This window comes from Ursus americanus, chromosome 6 (genome assembly GCF_024610735.1).
Source record: "Ursus americanus isolate L20-20 chromosome 6, mUrsAme1.1.p, whole genome shotgun sequence".
Classification (NCBI taxonomy): domain Eukaryota; kingdom Metazoa; phylum Chordata; class Mammalia; order Carnivora; family Ursidae; genus Ursus; species Ursus americanus.
This window is the reverse complement of record NC_142132.1, coordinates 8778990-8804575: the sequence shown is the minus strand read 5'-3', so window position 1 is coordinate 8804575 and position 25586 is coordinate 8778990. Positions and strand designations below refer to the sequence as shown.

At 41.6% G+C, this 25586-nt stretch overlaps 1 protein-coding gene across 4 annotated transcripts; it reads left to right on the top strand.

The window, feature by feature from the left end:
- The first annotated feature begins 1394 nt into the window (after nt 1-1394).
- On the top strand, nt 1395-24738 carry BUB3 (BUB3 mitotic checkpoint protein). 4 transcript variants are annotated; one of them, XM_087862614.1, is made up of 8 exons: nt 1395-1546; nt 2015-2209; nt 2754-2823; nt 4627-4778; nt 7363-7521; nt 9152-9329; nt 9781-9997; nt 24612-24738. In XM_087862614.1, exons 2-8 carry the CDS (start codon nt 2015-2017, stop codon nt 24721-24723), a joined length of 1083 nt encoding a protein of 360 aa, XP_087718740.1. In that variant the 5' UTR covers nt 1395-1546; the 3' UTR covers nt 24724-24738. The 4 variants fall into 4 exon arrangements, with proteins under 4 accessions (XP_087718740.1, XP_087718739.1, XP_045671706.1 ...); XM_087862613.1 differs by lacking the exon at nt 24612-24738 and adding an exon at nt 15116-17019; XM_045815750.1 differs by lacking the exon at nt 24612-24738 and adding an exon at nt 12217-12563.
- The last annotated feature ends 848 nt before the right edge of the window (nt 24739-25586 follow it).

Below are 25586 nucleotides of genomic sequence, written 5' to 3'. Positions count from 1 at the left end.
CCACCCAGGCGCCCCTGCATTTTAAAATTCTTAACCTCACCATTAACTTGTTGAAAGAGAAAATATAGAGAACCAAGTACGAGGATTGGCAATGAGGGAGGGCAAGAACCTGTTCTTTTAGCAATAGTATCAACACAGTGGGCAGAAGGGTGGTTACTGTGTGTGTGTTTATTGCTTCAAGAATCCTAAAAAGAAGTGCACCTGAGTAGGGTCTGTGAATGGGTAAAGACCAACAACACTTTTCCTCTATTAATATACCTTAAAAGGTAAACACTTGAACTCCAACAATTTCCTCCCACTTCATACAAAATCATATAATAAGACTTTTTTTTTCACAAAAAGCAGTGAAAAAGAGGTTACAGTATGGATTAAGTTGAAAATTGTCCATGAGTTTTTGATATTCAAGAGTAACTGAATCACAGCATTCTAGTTATAAATTAAGAATTACTTTTCTGTCATGGAGATCAAGTAAGTTCTAGAAGCAACTTCTCGATTCTCCTATTTCTGGAGGAGTCTAGAAACAGATAATGGGAGCAAACTGAGCCTGCAACTCTAGGGAGTTTCTAGGTTGGGGAGGTGAATGGGGAGAAGCTTGTAGCTGTCATTTTAGGACCCTGCTTAAGCATACAGAAGCTTTTGAGCTTTAACGCACTGCAGAGTAATTGTTTTCCAGTCTGTCCACCCCTCTGTACAGGAAGCTCCCCCTGAGAACAAGGACTGTCTGATTAATGCATTTTCCCAGAGGCTCTCACCAGGCCTGGTATTCAGTGGGTACCCAATAAATGTTTGCAGAAAGATGGAATGGAGGGCTACAGCATAGTATAAATAAGAATGAGTTTTTATGATATCAGTAGATCTTAAGACAATGGAAAATGTGAGACTATGGATCAGGGATGGAAATGCCAGGAAAATGAGAATAAATCAGGGCAAAGTAATGCAATTAATTAGAGCAAATATTTCCACTCCAATTATTGGTTAACTTCATGGGCGTATGTATTCTCCCAGTGAAAGAGAGAATAATTTAGCTCTATAGAAGTATTGACCGAAATGGGGTTCTTGAGTCTGAGAGACTGAGTTGGGGAGTTCGCCACCGGTCCAATTGGAAAGAGCATCTGGTTCCCGCCTACTATTCAGAAGACCCGCTGGGCGTTGGCCCCAGCGAAACTACATTTCCCAGCGTGCTGCACAGAGGCGGGAGAGAGAATGGGCTCAGCCTTGGCGCGATGCACTTCGGGAATTGCAGTTTCCACTCGTCCCTCAAGAGGACCGGTGCCTCAGTTGTGTAATAAAGGGAGCCCACGTGATCGGAAAATCCGCGGTTTGCCTTTGAGCCGGAACAAGATGGCTGGGTTCACCGTCGCCGGGCCTCCGAGCGGACCAATTGGCTGCCTCGAGCGAGACGTTGGCGTTTGAAATTAGCCAATGGCAGTCATACGCTGGAGCTTCCTCTCCGCCTCTTTCGCCCAGCCCGCGAGTGCTCGGAGGGAAGCGAGGAGGTGGTGGCGGCGGTCAGCGGCGGCCAAGTTGCTTCTGAGGGAAACCCAAGGTAGCAGGGGCGAGGCGACGGGGCGCTGGGGCGGACTCTTTGCGGACTTCCCAGGCCCGGAGCCGGTAGAGCCATCCGCGGGGAACCCGTTTCGTTTCTCTTCCTTTTCTTTATTTTAGGAGCGTCCGAGGCGGTAGGCCCGGCGGAGGGGCTGGGGTGCGGGAGCCCGCGGCGGGCTGTGCTGGGGGCTGGAGTTAGGTGTGCCCCCGCGCAAGCCAGGCAGGTTGGGGCGCCTAGAAGGGGCGGTGGGGGATGGGGGGGTGAGTCCCGACTGCGGCGGGCGCGAAGGCTGTGCGCAGGCGCAGACTGCCGAATCGCCGACGTTCTGTAGGTTCCTCCCCCGCAAGAAAGTCCCCCACCTCCTGTAAGGCACCCCCTCATGGTGAAGCCCTTCTGAATGCTCGGCCTGCAGTCGGCCCAACACTCCATTCCGGACTCTTGGGGACTGACCGGCCCCTTGTTCCGTAGATGACCGGTTCTAACGAGTTCAAACTGAACCAGCCACCCGAGGACGGCATCTCATCGGTGAAGTTCAGCCCCAACACCTCCCAGTTCCTGCTGGTCTCCTCCTGGGACACGTCGGTGCGCCTCTACGATGTGCCGGCCAACTCCATGCGGCTCAAGTACCAGCACACCGGCGCCGTCCTGGATTGCGCCTTCTACGTAGGTGTCCTCAGTTCTTGCACCTGACCTCTTTGTTTTACGATACCTGTGTTGATAGTGTCCTTCTACCAGTATCGGGTAGAGAAAGCTTATGTCGGTAGTTATTTGGATAGCTCTTAAGATTTAACTGAACGCTTGTTTTGAGCCAAATACAGTTTTTTGGGGGGTTGGTGTTATGCAGATGTCGTAAATGGTCTCCTCTTTCAAAAAGAGTAATTGTGCAAACTTTGTGGATATATGACATTTGTATTTCAAATTCGCAACAAGACAGTAAAATTTGGTTGCCTTATCAAAAGGATGGTTTTTTGTTTGTTTTTTGTTTTTGTGTACTAGGAAATAGGAATGCCTATGTGCTCTCAGCCAATGTGGTGAACAGTCTTTTCCTTAATTTGCTGATGTAATTTTGGTGACCACTTACTTGCTATATTTCGTGTGTGTGCGCGCGTGCGCGCCCAGCGTACATCATCCTGAGCATAAAGTGAACAGTTGGCTTTAGAAAGAGCAATTTTGAACTCTTGAATGACTTGAAACTTTTATTTTGTAGGATCCAACACATGCTTGGAGTGGGGGATTAGACCATCAATTGAAAATGCATGATTTGAACACTGATCAAGGTAATGTGGCCACATTTTTACCAGTTTATTGTTTTCTTACCTAGGGTATTAAAGTGTAAATGTTTATTTAGGAAGAGTGGTTTCTGAATTGCTTAGTTCCCAAGTTGTTCACAAGTAAAAGTGGCTTAAATTTTGGACTTTTTTGTTTAAATGATAACCATTGAATTACTGATTACAAAATGTTACGTGTGTACTTTCTCAGTAAATGCAGTTCCATTAAGATCACCACTCTTAAGTGTTTATATGAAGTTATCCTTGAGTATTTGACCTTTACCTGTCCTCAGAAGTGAACTGGATCCCATAGTAGTCTACTGCTCATTAAGATTTTCCGGGACAGTGCTGATGTTTGAATGTTCTCTTTTCAGAATCTTATTTAGTTCAGACTGAAGGATGATAGGTTTTTAAAAATCTGATATTATAAAATAGCCAGTTGTGTCCAGCTACTATATTCTGCTTGTGTGATGATTTAACGTAGAATATGGTTCAGTTACATTTATTGAATGAATAGTAAGGTGACTTTTTTTTTTTTTAGTAAATTTCTTAGAGGAGGATAGGAAATGACTTAACCAATGGTGAACTTTGGAGCGGAGCAGAAATGGGATGGAACTCAAATGCACAGAGCTCTTGGAGCATTAAAAAAATTTTTTTTTGTATATGCGTACATTAGGTATAGATGTGCTTGAAACAGGTAGCAAGGCCCAGATGTGAGTGGCAGAGGATGAGCTGGACAATGGGAGGATGGAAAGAAGATGAGAACAGTATTTTGTCAAAAAAAAAAAAAAAAAAAACAACCTTAGAAGAGGCTATTTCATGAAAGTCACTTTGTCATGTAACTTGGAACTGCAGAACTATTTGGTTTTGTTAGCTTATTCTATATAGTAAGTTAGCTTGCAGGTTTGGGGCCTATTTGTTGGAAAACTTAGGGAAAACATTGAAATACAAAGGTTTTTGATACGGAGACCATAGTTAAGGGAATTAGCTGTTTATTCTCAGGAGGTCATTGCTGAACTTCATGAGGTCCTTTTTTTTTTCTTGTTTAAATGATATGTTTTTAAAATAGGTAGTTTTCCTGTTTGAGGATCGGGACCACATATTGTTCTTTGTCGTATCCTTAGCATGTGGCATAGGTTTTGGCACATACTAGACATTTAGTAGATGTTCACTGAATAATGGATGAGATGGTGTGAAGAGTTGAAATTGAAAGGAAAGAAAATTGTCTATTGGAAATTTGACCCACCATGAAAACCAAGTGGGCTAATCAAAAGACTCTCTGCCTTCCTTATCCCCCAGCTTTCAGATACCCTGTTACTATGTAAATAAGTTTCTTATAAACATTGGCTTTAATGCAGTAAGTTTTATCCAGATCCAGGAGACCAGAGTTCTCTACCCTTCTTTCATTCAGCAGGTATTTGAGTACCTGCCATATATCAGACAGAACCTGCAGTAGATAAAGTCAGAACTATAGAGTTCAACAAGGTTTCTGATTTTAGGGAATCAAGAATCAAGTGAGGAAAAAAACCCAGATATGCCGCCAATTTAATGTAATGTGAAATTCAAGTCAGCCTTTGGTATGTGCCATGTTAGTGAATCAAACTATGCATTGTAAGGTGAACAGAGAGGAATGGATGACTCTTTGTAGTCATGGAGAAATTTTTCTGTATGCATACATTTTCATTGAGGTGGTGGAAGCAGATTCATTACAGTTTAATGAATGTTCCCTTCTATCGTTCACTTGAGGAATCTTTGTTTAGTGGAGGTAATAAAGCTGGGTGATTTTTTTTTTTTTTCTTTTTCCCCCTGTAGAAAATCTCGTTGGAACCCATGATGCCCCTATCAGATGTGTTGAATACTGTCCAGAAGTGAATGTGATGGTGACAGGGAGTTGGGATCAGACAGTTAAATTGTGGGATCCCAGAACGCCTTGTAATGCAGGGACCTTCTCTCAGCCTGAAAAGGTAGGTTCTTTACATTAATTTCATAGTAGGAATTATAATCTTTGGGGTGATTTGATTTGGTGAACGTTTGATGAATATGGTGTTGAATTTGAAAGTTAATTAAGAGTTGATGGGGGTGCCTGGCTGGCTCAGTCAATAGAGAACAGGACTCTTGATCTTGGGATTATGAGTTTGAGCCCCACGTTGGGTGTAGAAGTTACTTTAAAAAAAGTTGATTTTTTTGAAGCAAAGGGATTGGATTTTGGGTCAACTTTTTTTTTTTTTTCCTGTTTGTTGTCATCTTTGTACTGGATAGTAGTAGCTTAAATAAACCCACTGCTCTGTATTGTTAATGCTTTAAATCCCAGGACTGAGAAACAACTCAGTGCCTTTTCAGAGAAGTCATTTAGCAAAGACTGTCGGATTGCCTTAAATTGGGTTTGACATGCCCAAACCAGGAAGTGGGACAGAGCATCACTCATTTTCACTTATGACCTGAGGTATCATTTGAGTGGGCTGTTAAGAGGGTGGAATGGGTTATCACTTGAAATTAGTGAGAAGGGTGTCCTATGTTCCCTGGGTTTTGCCATTTATTTATTTATTTTTAATGTTGACAGGTGTCATTTGAAGGCTCTCCTGAAGAAAGCTTTTTAAAACTGAAACTTTGTGTATTATTCTAACCTTTTGAACTGTACAATGAAAGTGTAATTGAGCATTCTTGCTGTGTCCTCATCAGACTTTATCAGGTGGTAGTTAATTTTAAAGATTGATTGTTTTAGCAGTTTAAAGGTATCCTTCGCTTGAGTCTATTTCCTTAGCGTAAATATACTATTCAGTTCCTGTTAGCCATCATCATATACTGTAGTGCATCCAAAGAGCCATTATTTCTGTCACATCACAGTCGAATCTACTCCTGGCAAGACCTTTGTTCGGAATAAAATAATTGCATTGTTTCTAGTTTTGATTTATGGTTGTATGTAACATGTTAAGAGCTGTGATAAATTGCTGACAGAATATTGTATAATGGACAGCCACACTGAATCAAGCTGCTTATTGGTTCAGCAAGGTTCATTATGTCACTTTTTTTAATACTTTCTTTGATAAATGTATATACCTAGTCAGTAGCATGACAGTGGTTTCACATGATTTACGATCAGTGGGGATAGAAAGCCCTATTAGAAGCTTGTATGTCACCTGTATAGTAAAGATTTAAGATAAAATTCCCAGTCTGATTGTACTGTTATAAATTGATCTCTTTCTGGATTCTGTGTTATTTAAGTTTGGCGTTTCACATGTCTTAGCTTAATTTCTGTTTTTCTGCAAACGTGTTTTCTGAATAAACTGGTGTAGATCTTGCATTTCTCTTATTTAAATATGCTTATGTTAAATCTGCTGTTTTGAATCTTTTTAATTCCTAATTTTTCCCTTAGTCAAATTAGTTGTTGAATTTTAAGGTCAGAAATCTGAGACTCGTGGGTTGTTGTATTGCTAAACCTAACTTGGTATTTTGGGGTGGTGGTACGTAGTTAACACATTAGTGATTACTAACCCTGTGCTTTAGTTACTGAATGTTAAAGAGATGTCTTACTAGGCCATGGGCTATCTTCATTTTTTAATAGTGATTCTTCAGGTTTTAAAATATTAAATCAGATTAAATTAGAGTTGCTTCTTAGTTGAAAGTAATAACCAGAGTACAATTTTATGCCTGAAGTCTGTTATTTAACATGATCAGGAAAATACATTTTGGCACCATTTTCATGAATTTGCTATTTGAATTTGAAAACAAACCAGTTGAAATACTTCCTTGCAGGAAATTCTGTGATTTATTATAAAGGAATTTTTTATGGAAATCTTAAAAATATTGTAAAAAGGGCATTATGTGGGGGAAATAAATGCCTTTAAGGGAGAAAATGCTTTTTAAATTTTCGCTAAAGATGAACTTTCTCTTGAGTGTTTAGTAGGACGTCAGGGCACAAGAATGTGCTTTGTCACATGCCAGACCACTGTCCTTGTATTTTAATTTTGAGTACATATGCCACCAAAAGCAGCTAAGCAGCTAATTAATGATGGCTCCTTCATTCTTCTTGGAAAGGCCTATTTATTCACTGTGTGGCAGTTAGATTTTTAGAGTTAGAACATGAAATCTTTTTTTAAAGGGTGGTCATAGAAAAATAACTTGGAAGATGATTATTTTATGAAAAGCTAGAAGCCTATTGAGAGGTATCTTGAATTGTTTTTATGCCTTTATTATCTCCTTTTTGAGTAGTTCTTACGCTTTTATGTTGTTACTAAATGAAACAAGGCTGGAGAAATTGCTTAATAATTGAATTTGCTTTAGTAACCAAGAGAATTTTCAAAAGTGTTTTTGCAGAATTAGAGTGTACATTATATAATGCATGGCTAAGTATTAAGAATATTTTGGGTTGATTATTTTGTTTACATTACTTGGTTTATGTAACTGTAGTATTTAAAATTTAATACCTGTGTTTGAGAACCTGATCAGCTAACTTTTTTATGGTTTCCCAATTAGTGGACTTTTTGGTGGACAAAATGGCCTGTTTAGGCAAATAGGTGGATTTTAGTAATTTTTGGTCTTTCTTGAAAGGTGTATACCCTCTCAGTGTCTGGAGACCGGCTGATTGTGGGCACCGCAGGCCGCAGAGTACTGGTGTGGGACTTACGGAACATGGGCTATGTGCAGCAGCGCCGGGAGTCCAGCCTCAAGTACCAGACTCGCTGCATCCGGGCATTTCCAAACAAGCAGGTACTGACCTATTCCTCGCCCCCTGCCACTCCCCCCCCCCATTTGTGAATTTGAAAAGAAGAGGATCTCATTGGTAACTGCCTTTTAAAGCTTTGCTTTTTAAAAGATTTTTTGAGTAGTGATTTGGAATTTGTTGTAGTTACATTTTCAACGGCCTTGTGTTATAGAGTAGTGTATTAATCCAGTTTCAGAGAAGATCTTGATGTTCAGAGAGGTTAAGTAATCTACCAGTGGTTTGAATAGAGGTCTTCTGATTTCCTTGGTCTAGGATGCTTGACGGGTATATGGTAATCAGAGTTTTGCACATATTTCAGTTTACCAAACCAGTGAATTCAAATTTAAATTTGGACATTTAGGATTATGGAATTTGCTGTTCTCTGTAACCCTGATACCGATAGAGTTTCTTAGCTGGTTTGACCAGGAGAACTTGGATTCTCTTTTTAGAGAAGGCGATAATCCTTACGTAATGATTACCTCTTGAAGCATGGGGTGGGTTTCCCTGCCCATCATCACTGCTAACCAAGACTGCCCTGTTAGTGAGCCTCTTTTTCCCTCAAATCCTTAAAGTTTGAAGGAGAGTTGGTGGTGGGGTCAGCTGCTGTAAGAATTTTACGAGAGGAAAAGTCATTAAAAAAGGCAGATGTCTTTGAAATCTTACACTGACCTTTAGTGGTTGAGGAGCTGGATGCAATTATGTCAGTTGTTCTCTTGGCCCCTTATCTCAAAAGGCTGGTACCTCAAATGGTGATCACAGTTCTTTTTCTCAGGAAATTGTAAATATCCACTGAAGATAAGGCATTGCAGTTATGTGACTTTTAAAGATTTGACTATGTGATTATAAGATATCCTTGCATTTATAAATATTATTTTTATGCCTTATGTCTAAAACTTTGTTAGAATATGTTTCTAGTTGATGATGGAAGTTTAAGATTTCATTGATTTTTTTTTTTATCCCTAAGTAGTTTTGCAGGAATAATTCTTTTTCATATCTTTAGAATTAAAAAAATAAATAAAACATAGGGTTCATATTTATCTTATCCCTGGGTTTCTTTGACATGTTGTCATTTCAAGGAAAAGTGAGAAGAGGTTTGAAACGGTAATCCACTTTGAACATTGTTGAAAATCTTTGCTGTTTGCGTGTGAACTCAACTTGCTGTAGTTAAATGCAAGAGGCAGAATGACTGAGGTGGAAGGCTGGTGTTCCAGTTGATTCGGATTATTGATAAACCCCCCTTGAAGGACACATGGTTCTTAAGAGTTGTTGGAGGTGAAGAGGCAGAGCACAGAAGATTATATCCAAGTGATGGAACAAATTTGAACTCCTCTGGACAGGACAACAAATAAATGATACTGAAGCATTTTAAAATTCTTGTCTAAATTTGTCAGAATTACTAGATGCGATAGCCTTATTTTTCTTTTTTTAATAGAACAGGTATAAATGTTCTTAAACTCTTGGACTGGTCGTAGCTATGTTAGTATAGTTAAAAACCTGTACCTGGTTAAAACCTGGCTGTAATTATCTTTCATCTCTGAAATAATCCTCTTTAGTGTGGGTTGATTTTGGAATTAGTGCCTTGTTTTTGGAAGCTGGAGTCACCATTTTTGTCCTTCTCTGGTTTCCTCTTGGCAGGGTTATGTATTAAGCTCCATCGAAGGGCGAGTGGCAGTTGAGTACTTGGACCCAAGCCCTGAGGTACAGAAGAAGAAGTATGCCTTCAAGTGTCACAGACTAAAGGAGAACAATATTGAGCAGATTTACCCAGTCAATGCCATTTCCTTTCACAACATCCACAATACATTTGCTACAGGTATGGTATGGCATGTGCACCTACATCACAGCATGGAGATAACAATTTTGCTTTATTTTATTTTGGCTAAATTAATTGTAGAGAGAGAAGAGGGTGAGGGGGAGAGAGAGAATCCTCAGCAGACTGTGCACTGAGCGTGGAGCCCACCATGGGGCTGGATCTCACAACCCCGAAATCATGACCTGAGCCAAAATCAAGAGTCCGACGCCCAACACCTGAGCCGCCCAGGCGCCCCGACAGTTTTACTTTAATTGAACACAGACAGTTACACTTAGGCAGAGTTTTAAAAAATTGTGCTTGCTTTTTCTGATATTTAGGGAGTAAAAATTTTATACAGTCGCCTGTGGGGAACATGTAACTTCTGTAACCTTAAAAATTAACCATTAAGGATAATGGTTTTTTCTGTACCTGCCTTTAAGAACCATTTTACCTCTTTTGAAATGACTTGCAGGTGGCTCTGATGGATTTGTAAACATTTGGGATCCATTTAACAAAAAGCGACTGTGCCAGTTCCATCGGTACCCCACCAGCATTGCATCCCTGGCCTTCAGTAATGACGGGACCACGCTTGCAATAGCATCGTCGTATATGTATGAGATGGATGACACGGAACATCCTGAAGATGGTATCTTCATTCGCCAAGTGACAGATGCAGAAACAAAACCCAAGTGAGTATGCTTCACCTGTATTTGAGCCTTTTCTTGCATTCAACCCAGGATTTATTAATTTTTCTAAATTCATGAATAGCATTGTTGATGCCTGCTCGATATTACGGCTGACTGTAGGGTTGGAGTTGATTTTATCTTGTTCTCCCAAGCTTTCAATATCCGTAGGTTGATAGACGTCTGATGGATAAAATTGTGCCTAGTTGTTTGGTAGAGAAGAATGTCAAACTCTCATTCTTCTTGAATAGGCACTATTATTTGAATCTCTGGAGTTATTACTAGCTCATTGCTTCAAAATTAAGTTGAGGAATTCAAGAATAATTTATTTTCTCAAATTCTATTTAAGATATTTAAGAATCTGAACTGCCAAAAATCTTTCCTCTCCACAGAGGTTGTTTCTTTAATATTTACACAGAGTGAATGACCTTCAGGTCTTACTGGAAACCCAGAGTAATATGGCCTTGCCTGGAATAGCAAATTTCCGTAGTTTTGAAATTTTCATAGCTGTCTTTGGCTCTTGGTTGTAACTGTTGACAGAGAGGAACAATTTACATTTTTTTGGTACTAGCAGGGCAAAGCTCTTTACTTAATTACCTGCACCAGGCCTAAGGGAAAACCGATACTTAGGCTCTTGTTAAACCATAAAATACCTACCCCAACGGGTCTTTGTCCCTGTTCTCTGTCCCTCTCTACCCAGGCCTCAATAAATATGGAATAACTGAATGTTTTCAGGATTCTTCTGCTTGTCTGAGTTAGAATGGTTTAGCACCCTTGCTAAATTGGTTGAGTCCCTGAAAGAGGGCAGAATATTAAATATTCAATATCATGCATACTTTTACAGGTTTGACTTTAGCAAAGACTTAGCATGTGAAGCCTGTTGGATAAAGGGCTGTGTTTGCATTTAATCTCTCACTTTTGTGTTTCTTGTCCTGGCCGGCCATTTTGATCTCATGCTGTTCTTTTTTCTTTTGAACTTGTAGGTCACCATGTACTTGACAAGATTTCATTTACTTAAGTGCCATGTTGATGATAATAAAACAATTCGTACTCCCCAATGGTGGATTTATTACTATTAACAAAGAAACCAGGGAAATATATTAATTTTAATATTATAAGAACCTGAAAATAATGGAAAAGAGGTTTTTATTGATTTTTTTTTTTTTTTTAAACGAACACTCTTAAGTGCATGAGACGGTTGATGGTTGTTGCATTAAAGGTATTCTGGGCACACGAAATTGGAGGGCAGTGATTGCACTTTCGAGAATCAGTTTTGACCTTGATACTTTTTGTTCCCACTGTGGAAATACATGTTTGTAAATAAATATAGGTAATAAAAATCCTTTTGCGTTCTTTCTGGACCTTAAATGGTGGAGGAAAAGGCTCTTGAGCCATTTGTTTCTTTTGCTGGTTGTAGTTGCTAATTCGAAAGCTGCTTCAGACTGCCTCATGAGGAGGTTAATCTACAATTAAACAGTATTTCCTCTTGGCCGTCCATTATTTTCCGAAGCAGATGGTTCATCGTTTCCTGGGCTGTTCAACAAAGCAAGGTTAAGGTTAGACTCCTGGGAATCAGCTAGTTTTCAATCTTATTAGGGTGCAGAAGGAAAACTAATAAGAAAACCTCCTAACTTCATTTTGTGACTGTAAACAATTATTTATTAGCAAACAATTGATCCCAGAAGGGCAAATTGTTTGAGTCAGTAATGAGCTGAGAAAAGACAGAGCATATCTGTGTATTTGGAAAAATAATTGTAACGTAATTGCAGTACATTTAGACAGGCATCTATTTGGACCTGTTTCTATCTCTAAATGAATTTTTGGAAACATTAACGAGGTTTACATATTTCTCTGACATTTATATAGTTCTCATGTCCATTTCAGTTGCCCAGCCGCTGGTGATTAAGGTTAAAAAGAAAAAAATTATAGTGAGAATGAGATTCACTTTAATGTAATGCCCTGAAGCAGAACACGAACTTAGCTTGGCCTATTCTAGCTAGTTCCAAATAGTATTTATGTGGTCAAACTTTGGTGTTTTATTTATATTATTTGCAGATGTATGTCTTTGAATGGGCCTTGGACTTTTACTGAAATTTACCCACGACGTGTTTTTTAAATAATCCTTTTGATACAGAGAAAGGTCTTGCTTTTATTTTGTAAGTGTTTCGGTGAAAACTTAGAGTAAGTCTGAACCCATCTTTTGAAATGTATTTTCTTCATTGCAGGTCCACCTAATCATCTCGTGAAAGTGGTTTCTCTATGGCAAGCTTTGTTTTGCTTCCTACAAATACATACTTATCCCCTAAGGGATGTGTTATAGTCATTGTGGACACCTATTTAGTATGTGGATTTCTCTGTTTTCTGTCTTACAAAAAACTTGTCTGTGTGCCCTTTCCTGCTGACTTCGTGTAGGATAAGGAGTCTTTGTGTCCTTGTGTGGTAGTCTGAAGAATTGTTTTTACCCCCAGAGAGCCCAGGTGCTGTTCATGAGCAGCTTGAGCTCTTTTTGTAAAATAATCTAAACCTGTTATTTCCATGCTGTCTAATAAATCAGAGATTCAGAACCCTTAAATGTTGGATGTTTTTAAATGTTGGTAATTAATGTAATTTACTTCATAAAAAGGCTTCTGTAAAGCAAAACTCGTTTCATCAAGGGCCTGGTGGGGATGACATTTTACCTTTAAGTCCACACTGCCTCGTTTAATTATGTCTATTCTGGTGTACGTTGGGGATTCAGTCCTGGCTAAAGTGATCTGTTGGAGTTCTGCCATTTCCCTCGTGCCCTCTTGCTGGATCAGCAGGGCCCTTGAGCCAACTGTGTGGCTTCACAGGGTGGGCACAGACAGTGTGGCAGCTGACGGGCGCCCTTTGGCGTGACTCTCCCAGTGCTGGTGCAGTAGGGCTCATGCGGCTCTCACATCCCTGTGCTGATGCCGTCATTGTACGCACACACACAGAGCCAAATGACAGACCCGTCTGTACTTATCCATCAAACGCTAAATCAAAGTGAAGCCCTTGGGCTGGTAAATAATGTAATAGCCAGAGACTAACTGCTGGCATTGGTTCTTTAGTGCGATACGTGCTTTTCAGAGTCATAACCACTTGGTCGAGGACAAAGCATAAATTTAAAACATTGTTTAACTGAAAGGGAATTAATATAGTATTGTAAAAGGTGACTAAAATTAAAGCAATGTTGGGGGCCTGTTTTGAGTTCGTGGTGTGGGGGAGCTATTTTTGTACTTCCATCTGGGTGTCCTCTGTCTCTTGAAACCAGATGTCTCTCAACCTGAATGTGTCTCCTTGCCTCCCTCGTGGACCTGTTAACCCGCTCTCCTTCAGGGTTTGTCTGTTTAGGGTTGCAGCCACCTTTCCCCCAAATGACCCAGGGGTAATACCTTCATGTTTTCCTTGATTTCCTTTCTCCGTATTCTCTTCGCTGTTTTTAAGTGTCTCTTCTGATGATGATTCTTTCTGCTGCTCCTCTCCTGCTGCTACTCACCCCTCTGGGGAGTGCAGCATCCTCCAGTCTCTGCCCTGAGTTCTGCGTCTTCTGCAACAGTGACTTTCAGACCTTTTAGCTGTGATCCAAGTAGGACAAACATTTGAGCTGCAATTCAGAACACACAGAGGTCAATCTAGTATGTGTAACAGAGACATGTTCTTAAAGTATTCCTTGCCCTTTGTACATGTGGTGCATCTGTTTGGTTTTTCTTTCTCTCTTTCTCCTTCCTTCCTTCCTTCCTTCCTTCCTTCCTTCCTTCCTTCCTTCCTCTCTCTTCCTCCCTCCCTCCCTTTCTTTCTTCTCCCCTCCCCTCTCCTCCCTTCTCTTCTCTTTTTTCTTTTTTCTTTTCTTTTCTTTTTTCTTTTCTTTTCTTTTCTTTTCTTTTCTTTTCTTTTCTTTTCTTTTCTTTTCTTTTTTCTTTTTTCTTTCTTCTTTTTTAAATGCTGGTTATGGCCCCCCGAACTGATTTCATAACACATGCCTTGCTACCTCTAATTTGAGAAGGCTGCTCTGTACCACACAAGACTTTAAAAACACTTGCTCTTTTTCTCATGCTGTGCTTGGGATTGTCCAGTGCTCCCCATTGCTCATAGAAGTCCCTGAATCACTTTACGAGAAGGTATGTGTCCAAGGCCTGCAGATCACCAGGAAGCCACTGCTGACTGTCCAGGTGCTCAGAAGAACGGGGGAGGGGCTGAGCACTGGGGATTCTGACAAGTAGATGGATATGTGGGGGCAGCAATACCTGGTTTGAGTTCTGTGTAGAAACTTAAGGGTACATCAGCAGTTCCTCTGTTCTGGGGAAAATCTAGGCCGGATGGACTGAGGCCAGACCTCGCCGTTTGCCTTTGGTATTCAAGCCCTTTATTATTGATTTGTTCTCTGTTAAAGAGGGTGTGTTCTGAGTTGTTTTGCTCTTCATGAGTCTCTAAAGTGAAATAGGATGGCATGGTCAAATAAGATGATTTCTTCCCCAGGGGGAGGAGGCGCAAAGCACGTCATCCTGCCAAGAGCTTGGAGAACTCCAGCAGGAGAGACGTGCCCGTTACCTTTGTTAAACTTAGTTCTCCCAAATCTCTTTGTCCCTGAGCCTCACCGCGTTGCCCCATTCCCTTGTCCCCGCACCCTCCACACGCCCCATCCCTAATACTGTTCTTTTTACCGTTTCCCAGAGAAAACATTAGGGTTCTGTACTGTGAGTGAGTGCCGGCTGTTTGCTTTACTGTTGCTCAGATACACGGGCTGACTACCAGATCTCAGTCTGCTTAGGCTTTTCCCTTTTCTGAATTGCTCTTTCAGTTTTAATTTGAATCCTTCTGCAAGGTCCTGTTTAAGATCCTCTTGGCCATGAAGCCTTCCAACATAACTCCAGCTCACAAGAGCTCAAAACTTGCATGAAGCACCTCCTGTTTATATACCTTTAGCATATACTGCCTGGCATTTTACCATTTTTGTATGTACACACATGGCTCCCATATTACATTCCATCAAAAGCAGGGACCACATCTTTTTGTATACTCTGGCACGTGAGCATTGGGTCACTTTGGTATTGCTGGATGGTAGAGTGATCTCTTTTTCAAAAGCAGTTTTCAATATAATTTTTTTTGTTTTGTTTTTTTAAGATTTATTTATTTTAGAGAGACAGAGCGCGAACAGCAGGAGGGGCAGAGGGAGAGAGAATCTCCAGCAGACTCCTCGCTGAGCGCAGAGCCCGATGCGGGGTTCAATCTCACAACCTTGAGATCATGACCTGAACCGAAATCAAGAGTCGGATGCTCAACCAACTGAGCCACCCAGGCGCCCCATCAATACAGTTTTGGAATAGTGTCTAGTGTACTGGACATGTAACCGTCAGCTTTGTTAATTCAAAAAGCATTTAGTAACTGTTATGGAATGAATATGTTCATTGTAGAAACATTTAGATAACAGCATGCAAAAAGTGAATTGCACTGTCACACAATCCTACAATAGGAGATAACATTTTGGTTATCCAGAATCCATCCTTCAGTATTTTCTGTGAATAACCGATTTTGTTAACCACATCAAATGACAATGCCTGGGTGAACGTATTTGGAGATGTTAATCGGGATGGTGTGATGTATGGTACACGCCATGTGTCTTTGTCATGTTTACTTTGAGGAGGTATCCTAGGTGTACTTTGAAGGAATGGGTGGCTGGTTATCTAGTGCGTTCGAAGCACGGATGCAAAAGATCTCATGGCGGTGGCTGAGAGGAGCCTGGCCCTGGAGAATTCATGACACAGATTTCCAGTTTGCACCCCCCAAGTGTCCTATTGGGCAGGTGCTCCAAATGACTGGTGACAGTTCGTAAGTGAGCTGCTTCTCACATGGCCTCACTCTTTCGGCTGTTCGAGAGTGAGAGGCTGCAGGGGCCTGCAGCTAAGATGCCCCTGAGCAGTACTCGGGCTATAGTATATGTGATTTTATAAAATTTGGGTCATAAGGAAGAACCTTGCTTTATACACTTAATGTGTTGGGAAAATTCTCTCATTTGTTTCTTGCCTTATTTTTAATTGCCTCCTAGTCTGAGGTTTTGAACAAATATTTAATGACCGTTGTTTGTATGCCAGGCACTGTGCTAGGTGCTGAGCTCCAGTCCCTGCTCTCCCTGGGTTTCCAATCGGGCAGGGATTATGGCTGGTAATGACGAGCATGCAGACAGTTGGAACTGACAAATGCTACGGTGCCATAGTGTGACTAAGTTTTGCTTTTAAGCACTTGGCTGACCTTTGGTCCTCTCATCCACTATCCTATCAGTGAAGGGGGCTGTTAAGTTGCGTGATTGCTCTTAAATCTAAGGTCACGCCCCTGGTGGTTAATGATGCAGATACTGTGACAACCTGGGTACCAGAAAAAGCGGTTTGGACAGAAAGCCCCTGTTCAAGAACCTGCTGGTTAATACTTAAAAGAGGAAAGAGTAGTAGCAAGATAGCACAGAGTCTTAGAGCCTGTCACTTCTGTGCCTGTTACTCCTCCCAAATTGCGTCTGCTAGATTAGTGGGTCAGGCAGCATGACGAGACCGCTTGACTCTTGAGTCTAGCCTTTGAACCTGACTCTGAATCCTCACTTTCTGATTCATCCATTGTGTCACTGGGCAAGTTAATTTCTGAGCCAGCTTCAGCATCTGTAAATGGAGAAAATACCTAATTCATGGAGTTACAAATGAGTGTGTAGCACGTTTCTGAGGGTGTGCCTGGCACAGTCAGTGAGTAGCAAATCCTCGCTCTCCTTGGATAAAAAAATAATCTGTTGCTCTTATTTATTAGTCAGCTGACTTTTATTTTAGGTTTTTTCTTTTTAGTAGATCAAGGTAGTTCTCACGGGTCTGTAGGATTCCTAGTTCTTAAGTTTGCCAGTATATGTATATATCATTTTAAAAAATTTATAAGCTTCTTCAAGCATTCAGAAAAACAGTCACACTTAGAAGCCCACCATCCAGATTTTACAAAGTTAATATTGCCATCTTTACTTAATTGCTTATTTTTACAATAAAGCTTTGCACATACCTGAGGCCTCATTTGTACCTCTCTCACCCCATTCCCACTTTTCTTCGAGTTGTACCCATTTATGCCTTTAGGCTCATATGGTGTCCGCATATGTGTTTTTAAAAGTTGCAGAAATGGTATACTGTTTCTATCCTGGAATGAGTCCACCCCTATTTTTCATCAAGCGTCGTTCATAAGATGTAGAAGGAAAAGGACAAAGACAGGATCATTTGTAGGGAAACAGCAAAGCAGCAATGTTATACAGTAGAGTGACTGAGTGCCCCTTTTCTCCTAGGAGTGAGATCAGCCACTATCTTTCACTTGGGAACGAACTTACTTAAGCTATTAGGTCTAGTTACCGCAGTTTCCTTAAAAAAAAAATGGCACCTGGCTGGCTCCATTGCTTCGGAACTAGCACAAAGAGAAACTTGCTGCCAAGCCTGGTGCCCACAAATACCCATTGGACCATTGAGTATAAAGGCACTTGTCCCTTGATGAGGGGTGTGTTGCAACAATGCTTTCATTTTTTTTTTAATTTTTTATTTTTAAGTAGGTTCCACATACAGTGTGGACCCCAACATGGGACTTGAACTCAGGACCCTCAGATCAAGACCTGAGCTGAGACCAAGAATTGGAGGCTTAACTGACGAAGCCACCCAGGCGTCCCAACATTGCTTTCATATTTGAAGGATACCCACAGAAATTGTGGGGTTGTCGTGGGGCGTTGGCTTCTTCGTTGGGAAGTATTTTATATCCTGAGGGAAGAAATCTGAAGGTAAAAATGGGACTGTGATTTATGGAGAGCTGTCATTGAGCAAATACAACACAAGTTAGCTTGCCCTATTCGTATAACTTATGATTTGGCAACCAGCTCTCAGAACTTATTTTAAATGAAAAGCAATTGGTTTTATTTTGTTGTTTTGCCTTCCGTGAACATACCACTGGTGGTCTGACGTTCCGAATCACCTGACTTTGAGTAGAGAAATGGAAAAAGAAATGTTTTGCTTTCCTTAGCTTTAATGTAGCAGGGTGTCACGCTGAAGTAATTGAAGGCTCATTTCCAGTGGTTTATTTCATTAACTAATTTCCCAAGAAGTATTCTTTCACCTCTGACCATCCTAGCCAACAAAGCTGAAGAAGCCGTACAAATTATACCTACTGGTCTCTCGAGCACCGAAGTTTGCTTTTCCAATGTTGTAATGAAGTACCTTTCATCCCCTTTATAGGACTGTGTTACAGGCTATTGTAGTAATTTAAACCCTATGTACCTAGACTCCTGACCTTGTTATAACATCACTTTATAATTCTCAAAATACTTGGCTCTCGAAGATTTTCTCAGTACCAGCCATGTATTCTTAAAGAGGCCAGACGATTTGTCTTCGGTGTTTTATTAGCCATATCTCCTCAGCCGGTAAGACCTAACATTCTTACTGAAGCGCCTGACAAAAAGCACTCGGTTCTTCCATTATTTCACAGCTTAACATGGCAGTCCGTTATTAGCATTCTCCATTTACAGAAATACTCTTGGTTGGGATAATGGCCGTGTACGCCTTCAAGCTTCGGCTGCGGAAGCAGCTCTCGCCGGGTTCACTGTTAGTTCATCAAGATCGCTGGGGATACTGTGGAGCCAGCCCAGCTTTCCATACGGGACCCACGTAACGGTCATCCCGGACGTGGAGGGACAAGTACGTTAACAGCCTCTCAGCACGTTGCCCTTTGTTGCCGTCGTCTGTCCGGTGAACGCTGACTCAGTTACTAGCTGAAGTCGAGAACGGGTACTGTTCATTGTGAGCTTGGTCCTTCCTTAATGGCCTGGCTTTCTGCCGGTGTTAATAGCATGTTAAATGCACTTGGAAAGGTTGGACTTCACCTTTGCTTTGCGATAATATGTACTATGACAAAACATCTCACGCTTGTGCTGCCCACCGTTATCCAGGGTTTTATTTTTGGCTCCAATCTGAAGCTGTTGAAGAGGAAGAGGCCTCTCATTTATTTGGACTTCACTAACAGAATTTGTGATCAATTCACTTGACTTAGGAGAAAAAGCAAATGAGATCAGAGGGATATTTAACTCCTGAAAGGTGAATTCTTCATGACGATTCAGCACATTGCTAGAGATAGTGGAATATTTGATCTATACATTGAACAGGGCTTCCTCCTGGAGAAGTTCGAGTAGCTGTCCCCATTCCTGAGGCTGGGCGCCTTTAATGTTTCTAAACACTTTTTGGCTGAAAACGGTGAAACGGTTCGATTTACCTGAGCCCTCTAAGCTGGTGACTGGGGACAAACCTGTGGAAACATGCAGAGACCGGCTTCTTGGGATTAATTGGCAAACAGGACTAACCCGAAATTTAAATTGGGCTATCAAGGCAAAATTTTAATTTGGCCACCAGAGAAAATTTTAGAAAAGATGAAAGCCAGGAGAGAGGAATATTTCTCGTTCCTCTTTAGACAGCATTTAGACCCCTCTCAGCAACTTCCTTGATTGATTTCATCTTTTTATGGTTTTTCCTTGACTAGAACTTGGTGGAGTGGATGAGAAGAAAAAATTAGGGAAAGTTATTTTGAATTCTTGTTGCCTTGAGCATATCTAATTGTAGATTTGGAATTAAAGAGACAAAAATGCCTATAAAAGGTTCTCTTTTTTTGGCAACTCAGGAGAAGAATGCGGCAACAGAGGGAAGGGGACATGAGGGAAGGGGTGACAGCTGTGCCAGAGGCTATGCCTATAATATTTGTGGGTGGAATTGTCATTACTTCTGGCAGAAGGGGATTCGTCTTTGTTTTTCTTAGCCCTCCAGATATACAAAGGTCAGGAATTAGAAACTGAAGGAATCAGTTTGAAACAAGCCTCCTTCGACCTATGTCAGAACTTGCTGAATGAGGGGTATCCCAAATCCTTGGGCATCTGGAGAATGGAGAGCTGAAAAGCTTCTTCAGGTCTGGCCTCTTATTGAACGTTGAGGGCCTCATAGGAAACACTGAGTCGTGGCCATTCTAATGGAATCATCCATCACTGCCAAGTACTTGCTGGAAAAAATGTCAGGGGTCTTTGACAATAGTCTCCTCATCCTCAGAGATCAGAAGCCTATGCCAGGCTGCATGTTCGAATGGCACATCATTCAAGGTCTCTTGGCCACTGCATAGAGCTATCCTGCAGATCCGTAATCCAGGGGATACAGTCCTTCATCCCCACCTCGTTCCTCTCTCACTTCCATCTCATTTTCCCTTCTTTCCTTCAATCAAGGGGCAGATAGTAAAAGGTATTTGTGTAAAAGTTGACTTAGGAAAATAAGACCTTTGGTGGATTTTTGAAATAAACGCTCAAGACTCCATTGTGCCATTTGGTCCAGGCGGTAGTGGGTGGCAGTGGGTAAGTCAGCCCACTGTATGCGTTATGCCGTGAAATCGTTGGGCCATTTGAGGGCACAGTGAAAGAGCACATTTGACTTTCAGTCCGTTCAAACACAAAAACACAAGCATTGCGGAGGGATTCTGCCAGGCAGTAGCTTAGGAGATACTCTCATTCCTGCTTCTCAGCGTGGCTCCTGGTTAGCAGAACAGGCCTCTGGCCCACTTAGCAGGGTGCCTTGGGGTGCAGGGAGGGGGGGGGACCTGAGGTTCCAGCTTTTTCTGAAAGGCTCTCTGAGGCTCCTACCCATGCTGACATGGCCTGACCTGCTGTCCCTTTGCCTTTGAAAGGCAGGGGTTCTCAACTTCTACAGGTATGGACTTGTACTGTTTTTAAGTATATGAGTGGATGAAGGTTAAGAAGAACCGAAGTGCTTTACCTCTACCTGCTCAGAGTCCTTCAGTGATTGTATCATCTCCTAAATGACACTGGATCATAGTTTTCCTTGCATAGTGTTACCTCTCAAATCAACGAGGGTGATATTATTAACCTGTTCGATAGACAAGGAAACCAGAGCGATAAGAGATTAAGCAACATCCTCCAGGTCATACCTCTAGTATCTGTAGGACCAGCATTCATACCTGGCCTCATTCCAGGGCCTGAGCACTTAACCTGCTACACTATTTTGTTTCTCTATATAGTTGATGAAGATGTATATTATTTTTCCTTTCATTCATTCATTCATTCATTCATTCATTCATTCATTCTCTATATAAATATTTATTGGCCCATACTGAGTTCCAGACTCTGCTAGGTAGGGAGTACATTCAGGATAAGGATGGTGTCTTGATTTTCATTTTTTCTACAGTTTCTGGACTAGAGTAGGTGCTCAGTAAGTCTGTGTATGCTACATGAATGACTGCCTGCAAGGGTGGACATAGGTCATGGTACAAGAATTTGCTTGATCCATCCAAGAGTTTCCTCCATAGGCATGAGTTCTTTAAACCCAGGTTGTAGCACGCCTGGTTGGATCCATTGTTTGGGTGTCTGCCTTTGGCTGGGGTTATGATCTCGGGGTCCTGGTATTGAGTCCTGCATCGGGCTCCCTGCCCAGTGGGGAGCCTGCTTCTCCCTCTCACTCTCCCTCTGTGCTCTCCCGTTCTCTCTTTTTCTCAAGTAAATAAATAAAATCTTAAAAAAAAACAAAACAAAACCAGGATGTAACACTTGATAGAAGTGTTTATTACTGTGTTTGAGATTTAGTGGTGGAAGCCGTGGACACTCACTTTGCTGTAGGTTAAGGGAGACACTTAGAATGTTTTCACTGATCTACTGGTAAGTCATCCCCCATGTACCGCCCCCCCCCCCAAGTTCTTCAGTTTATCTTCAGCTATACCCCTCCTTCTCCCTTCTTCCCTCCCCTATCTGTCTCTTTACCTGTCTCTCACACACATACCTTCTTTTGATGTTTTAATCTTCAAGGTCTTCTCCCACCACCTCCTGTTAGAAGCCTTCCCAGATTTCCCGCATCACATTAATCTCCCCTTTTCCCAAATTCTCCAAGGCATGTTTTCTTATACTTTTCAAAGTTCAATTTGTTCCCGTTTCAGAATAAATTTTGTGCACGAGTAGTCTCTTGTCTCTTGTACTGGCTAACGAGCCCCTAGAGGTCAGGAACCCCACTAGTTCGCAGCAACCCAGCATCAAACATAGTGCTGTATGAAGTAGGGTGCAGTAAATATGGAATTGGGTTGAAATTCATCAGGAGATATATCCCCAGTGCCAGTTTTCCTGGCACTAGGTGCTGTAAGGGCCTTTAGAAGTAACAGCACAGTCCATAACCTCAAGGGGTTTGAGAAAAAGAAGATAATTTTCACAATGAATGAAATGATTACCACTGCCTTAGCAATGGCCAGAGAAGAATAGATATTGATTTTATTCATAAACTGGCTAAAATATTTCTTGTCAGATTTTAATGTGAGCTGGCTAGCTTCTTTAGGTTTTTACCCCAAACAGCCATACAAATTTTTTCCTTTTGGGTCATTTCCATTTCAATGCACTTTTTAAAACACCTAGTTGTGACATGTTTCTTGGGAGATCATACTTGAAGACCTCGAGTTACCTTCTGACCATATTTCAGTCATAGCTTTAATCACATCCTCAGCCATTTGAATTATTTAGCATCTTTTTGAGATTACATTTTTTATTCCTAATTATATGACAAAGATATATACCATGAAATATTTATCATGTAATTATGATTAAAATGTACAGTCTCCCCAAAGATATGAATAATAACGTTAAGTATTCTATATTTAATTAAAGGAGTCTGGTGGACTATGCAGGTTGCCTTGGTTAAGCTGAGAACTACATTTCCCAGGATCCCCTTGTCTGTATGGTTCCGGGTTAGAGTTGGCCCAAAGAGGAATGTACACATACTAGACACATGGCCATTATTCTTCAAGCTTTGTTGTCTGTCAGGTGCAGAGATGGATGGCAGCAGAGGTGTCTAATGGGTGGCCAGCTTGTCCTTGCTCTCTTCTGACGTGCTTCCAGCATTTCTTCCTGACTCTTGGTCCTGATGCCCAACTGGCGCCTAAGACCCACCACCACTTGTGTGGCTGTAGACTGAGGACAGCAGCTGCACAGAGGGCTCCCCTTTGTAGTCCCTTCTGTGGCTGCACATGCCTGCCCTCTCTGATTGACTGCTTGGTGACTGCTGATCTGCCAGCATGTCTTGGACCTTCACACCCCCCTCTCAGCTTCTCCCACAACTGTATACAGTCAGATTCCTATAATAAAATCCCATTCCGTTTTTTTGTGGTGTCTCTGCTCCCTGACTGAACCCTGACTGACACAAGGAGGAAGAAAATTAGAAGCAAGTGTGAAGTCTTTTTTTTCAAAAGGGCTCTCTTTCTTTCAAAGCCTTTTGCTTTTAAAGTTGTTAAGGGCAAGTGTTTAGTGGTGGACAAAAGTGCTAAAACCTTTCTGCCTTCCTTCTGTGGTCTCTGGGATATAATGAGATGTCCTTTTTCATATGAAGATGACCCTTCTGACTCACTACCATTTGTGAAGGTAGGTTCATGCCGATCCAGACAAATTCAGATTTGTGAAAGCTCATGAGAGAGAGTAGACACTCACATGTTTATTTCTGTCCTTCATCAATGCCTCCTTTCCTTGTCATATGACCTCTTATGCTTTTAGGACTAGTGGTGGGGATTTAAAGTTTTAGCAAGGCTAGAAATACAGCAAATCCATGCCCTTTACCTCACTCAGGAACATGTCTTAATGCTGCTAAGCCCATCAGCCACCAGAGTATTCCCTTTGTGGGTCACTTTTTTGTTTTCCTAACAAAGTCACTCATCCAACCACCCGCCCGCTTACCCATCCATCCATCCATCCATCCATCCATCCATCCATCCATCCATCCATCCATCCATCCATCTCCTGATCTTAATCCTTCTGAATGACCTGCCCTGGACATAACATTGGGTGGGCTCTGTGGTAGACCTGTTGGGTTTGAATGCAGAGGCTGTAACTCACTAAGTATGGAATTTGGGGTTGTTATTTAACTTCTGATCCTCACGTCCTTAGTCTGTGTAGTGATAATAACAGTGCTTATTTTATAGAATAGTCGTAAAGATTAGATGAGCTAATGGGCGTAAAGTGATTTGTGCCAGTATGTGGTATGTTAATAGTACACAATGTTAACTGCTGTTATTTTTTTTCCCAGCTTTATTGAGATGGAATTGATCTATTAACTGTTACTATTAATCAAAGTGAATCACATGGAATCTTTGTCTTCAAGAAACTTACAGTTTACTGGGGTGGGACAGGCACATAAGCCAGCAAAGTGGCTTGAGGCTGAGAGGAAAGGGACAAGGGTTAGGTATTTTTCTCTTAAGCCTAGAGATAATTGAAAGTGTATGTGGACAAGCATCATGTGGCTACAGACATATTTAAATATATAATCATAATCATGTTTAAAACAAAAAAGTCTCCCAAATGATCACCTCCCCAACATATCTTCTGCACAATTGCTCTTTCAGTCCTAGACCGAGTCCCCTTCCTTGGGATGGTATCTAAAGTGACAGAACTATATACACCACCTCCCCCTCCTTCCTGGCACATTAAGTGGACTTGAGATGGATACTTGACCCAAGGGCATCTGATTTTCTGGTTGGAAATAGGGTAGTGACCTTGGACTTTCATTGTCCTGCTCAAGAAAGATGATTTGGATCAACTGGAATTCATTCCTAGGGCGTTAAAGAGACTGAGCCAGTTGGTGGTGGGCTGTGCAGCTGGATGGAGGCTCTTGTACATTTGGCGGCTGGGAAAGAGCTTTCTGGTCCACATGCAAGCAGGTAAGTAAGTGGGGAGAAGGGAGCATAGGTGTGCATTGAGGAGCAGAGACCGTGGAGCCCCCGAGAAAGGGAGACCTTGCTTCATTGAGACATTTGTTCAGTGGCATCTAGGCTGTGTCTTCTGTTGCATTTCTTGCGTCCTTAACTTTGTGGGGGTCTCTGGGGTGAAGTTCTACTGGCTCATCTGTAGGCCTTTTTTTCTGTTCTGCAGTGTAGTTATAAATCAATTGACTATTGATTGTCAGATAAATGCTATTACATTTAGAAATCGGGCACTTTATTTTTGGAGGTTCAAACCCTATCCAGCTGCCTTGTGAGTTTGTAAGGTGGTCCAATCCTGAACCTTCAGCATTTAACACGTGCCATAGTCCAAAGGGAAGCAGTTGGCTGTGTGCGATCCATGCTTTCCACTGAAGAAAGAGTTTTGTCGATACCCAGGAAGCTGCAAGTACGTAAGAGAACTGCGGCGTGGCTGAAAAAAATCCTTCCTCTTCAGAGGGGCTCCCATTTTCTGAAGTGTGTGGCAGCTAACTTGCTGAGCAAAGCTGAGCTTAAACTTAAGTTTTATAAGAGAGAAAATTGGAACGGGAGAAAAAAAGTCCTGAGGTCTTACGACTTACAGGCTGGAACATTCCAAACCATACAGCCTGTGACTCAAATCCTGGCTTTGCAAGTGACCAGCTACGTGATCCAGAGTAAGTTTCCTAGGTCTCAGGCTTCACCCGCCTTGTCTGGAAAAGTGGTTATTAGGAGGATGACATGAAAAGATATGAAAATTGCCTCGCCCAGTGCCTGACATACAGTGAGGACTCAATTCATGCTAATTAGTTCCATAATATATAATATGGTAATATTATGTTACATTGGCTAT

Coding starts and splice junctions, on each gene's coding strand:
- BUB3 (XM_087862613.1), top strand. CDS start 2,015: ATGACCGGTTCTAACGAGTTCAAACTGAACCAGCCACCCGAGGACGGC. Junction 2,210..2,753: donor TCCTGGATTGCGCCTTCTAC/GTAGGTGTCCTC, acceptor TTTATTTTGTAG/GATCCAACACATGCTTGGAG. Junction 4,779..7,362: donor CCTTCTCTCAGCCTGAAAAG/GTAGGTTCTTTA, acceptor CTTTCTTGAAAG/GTGTATACCCTCTCAGTGTC.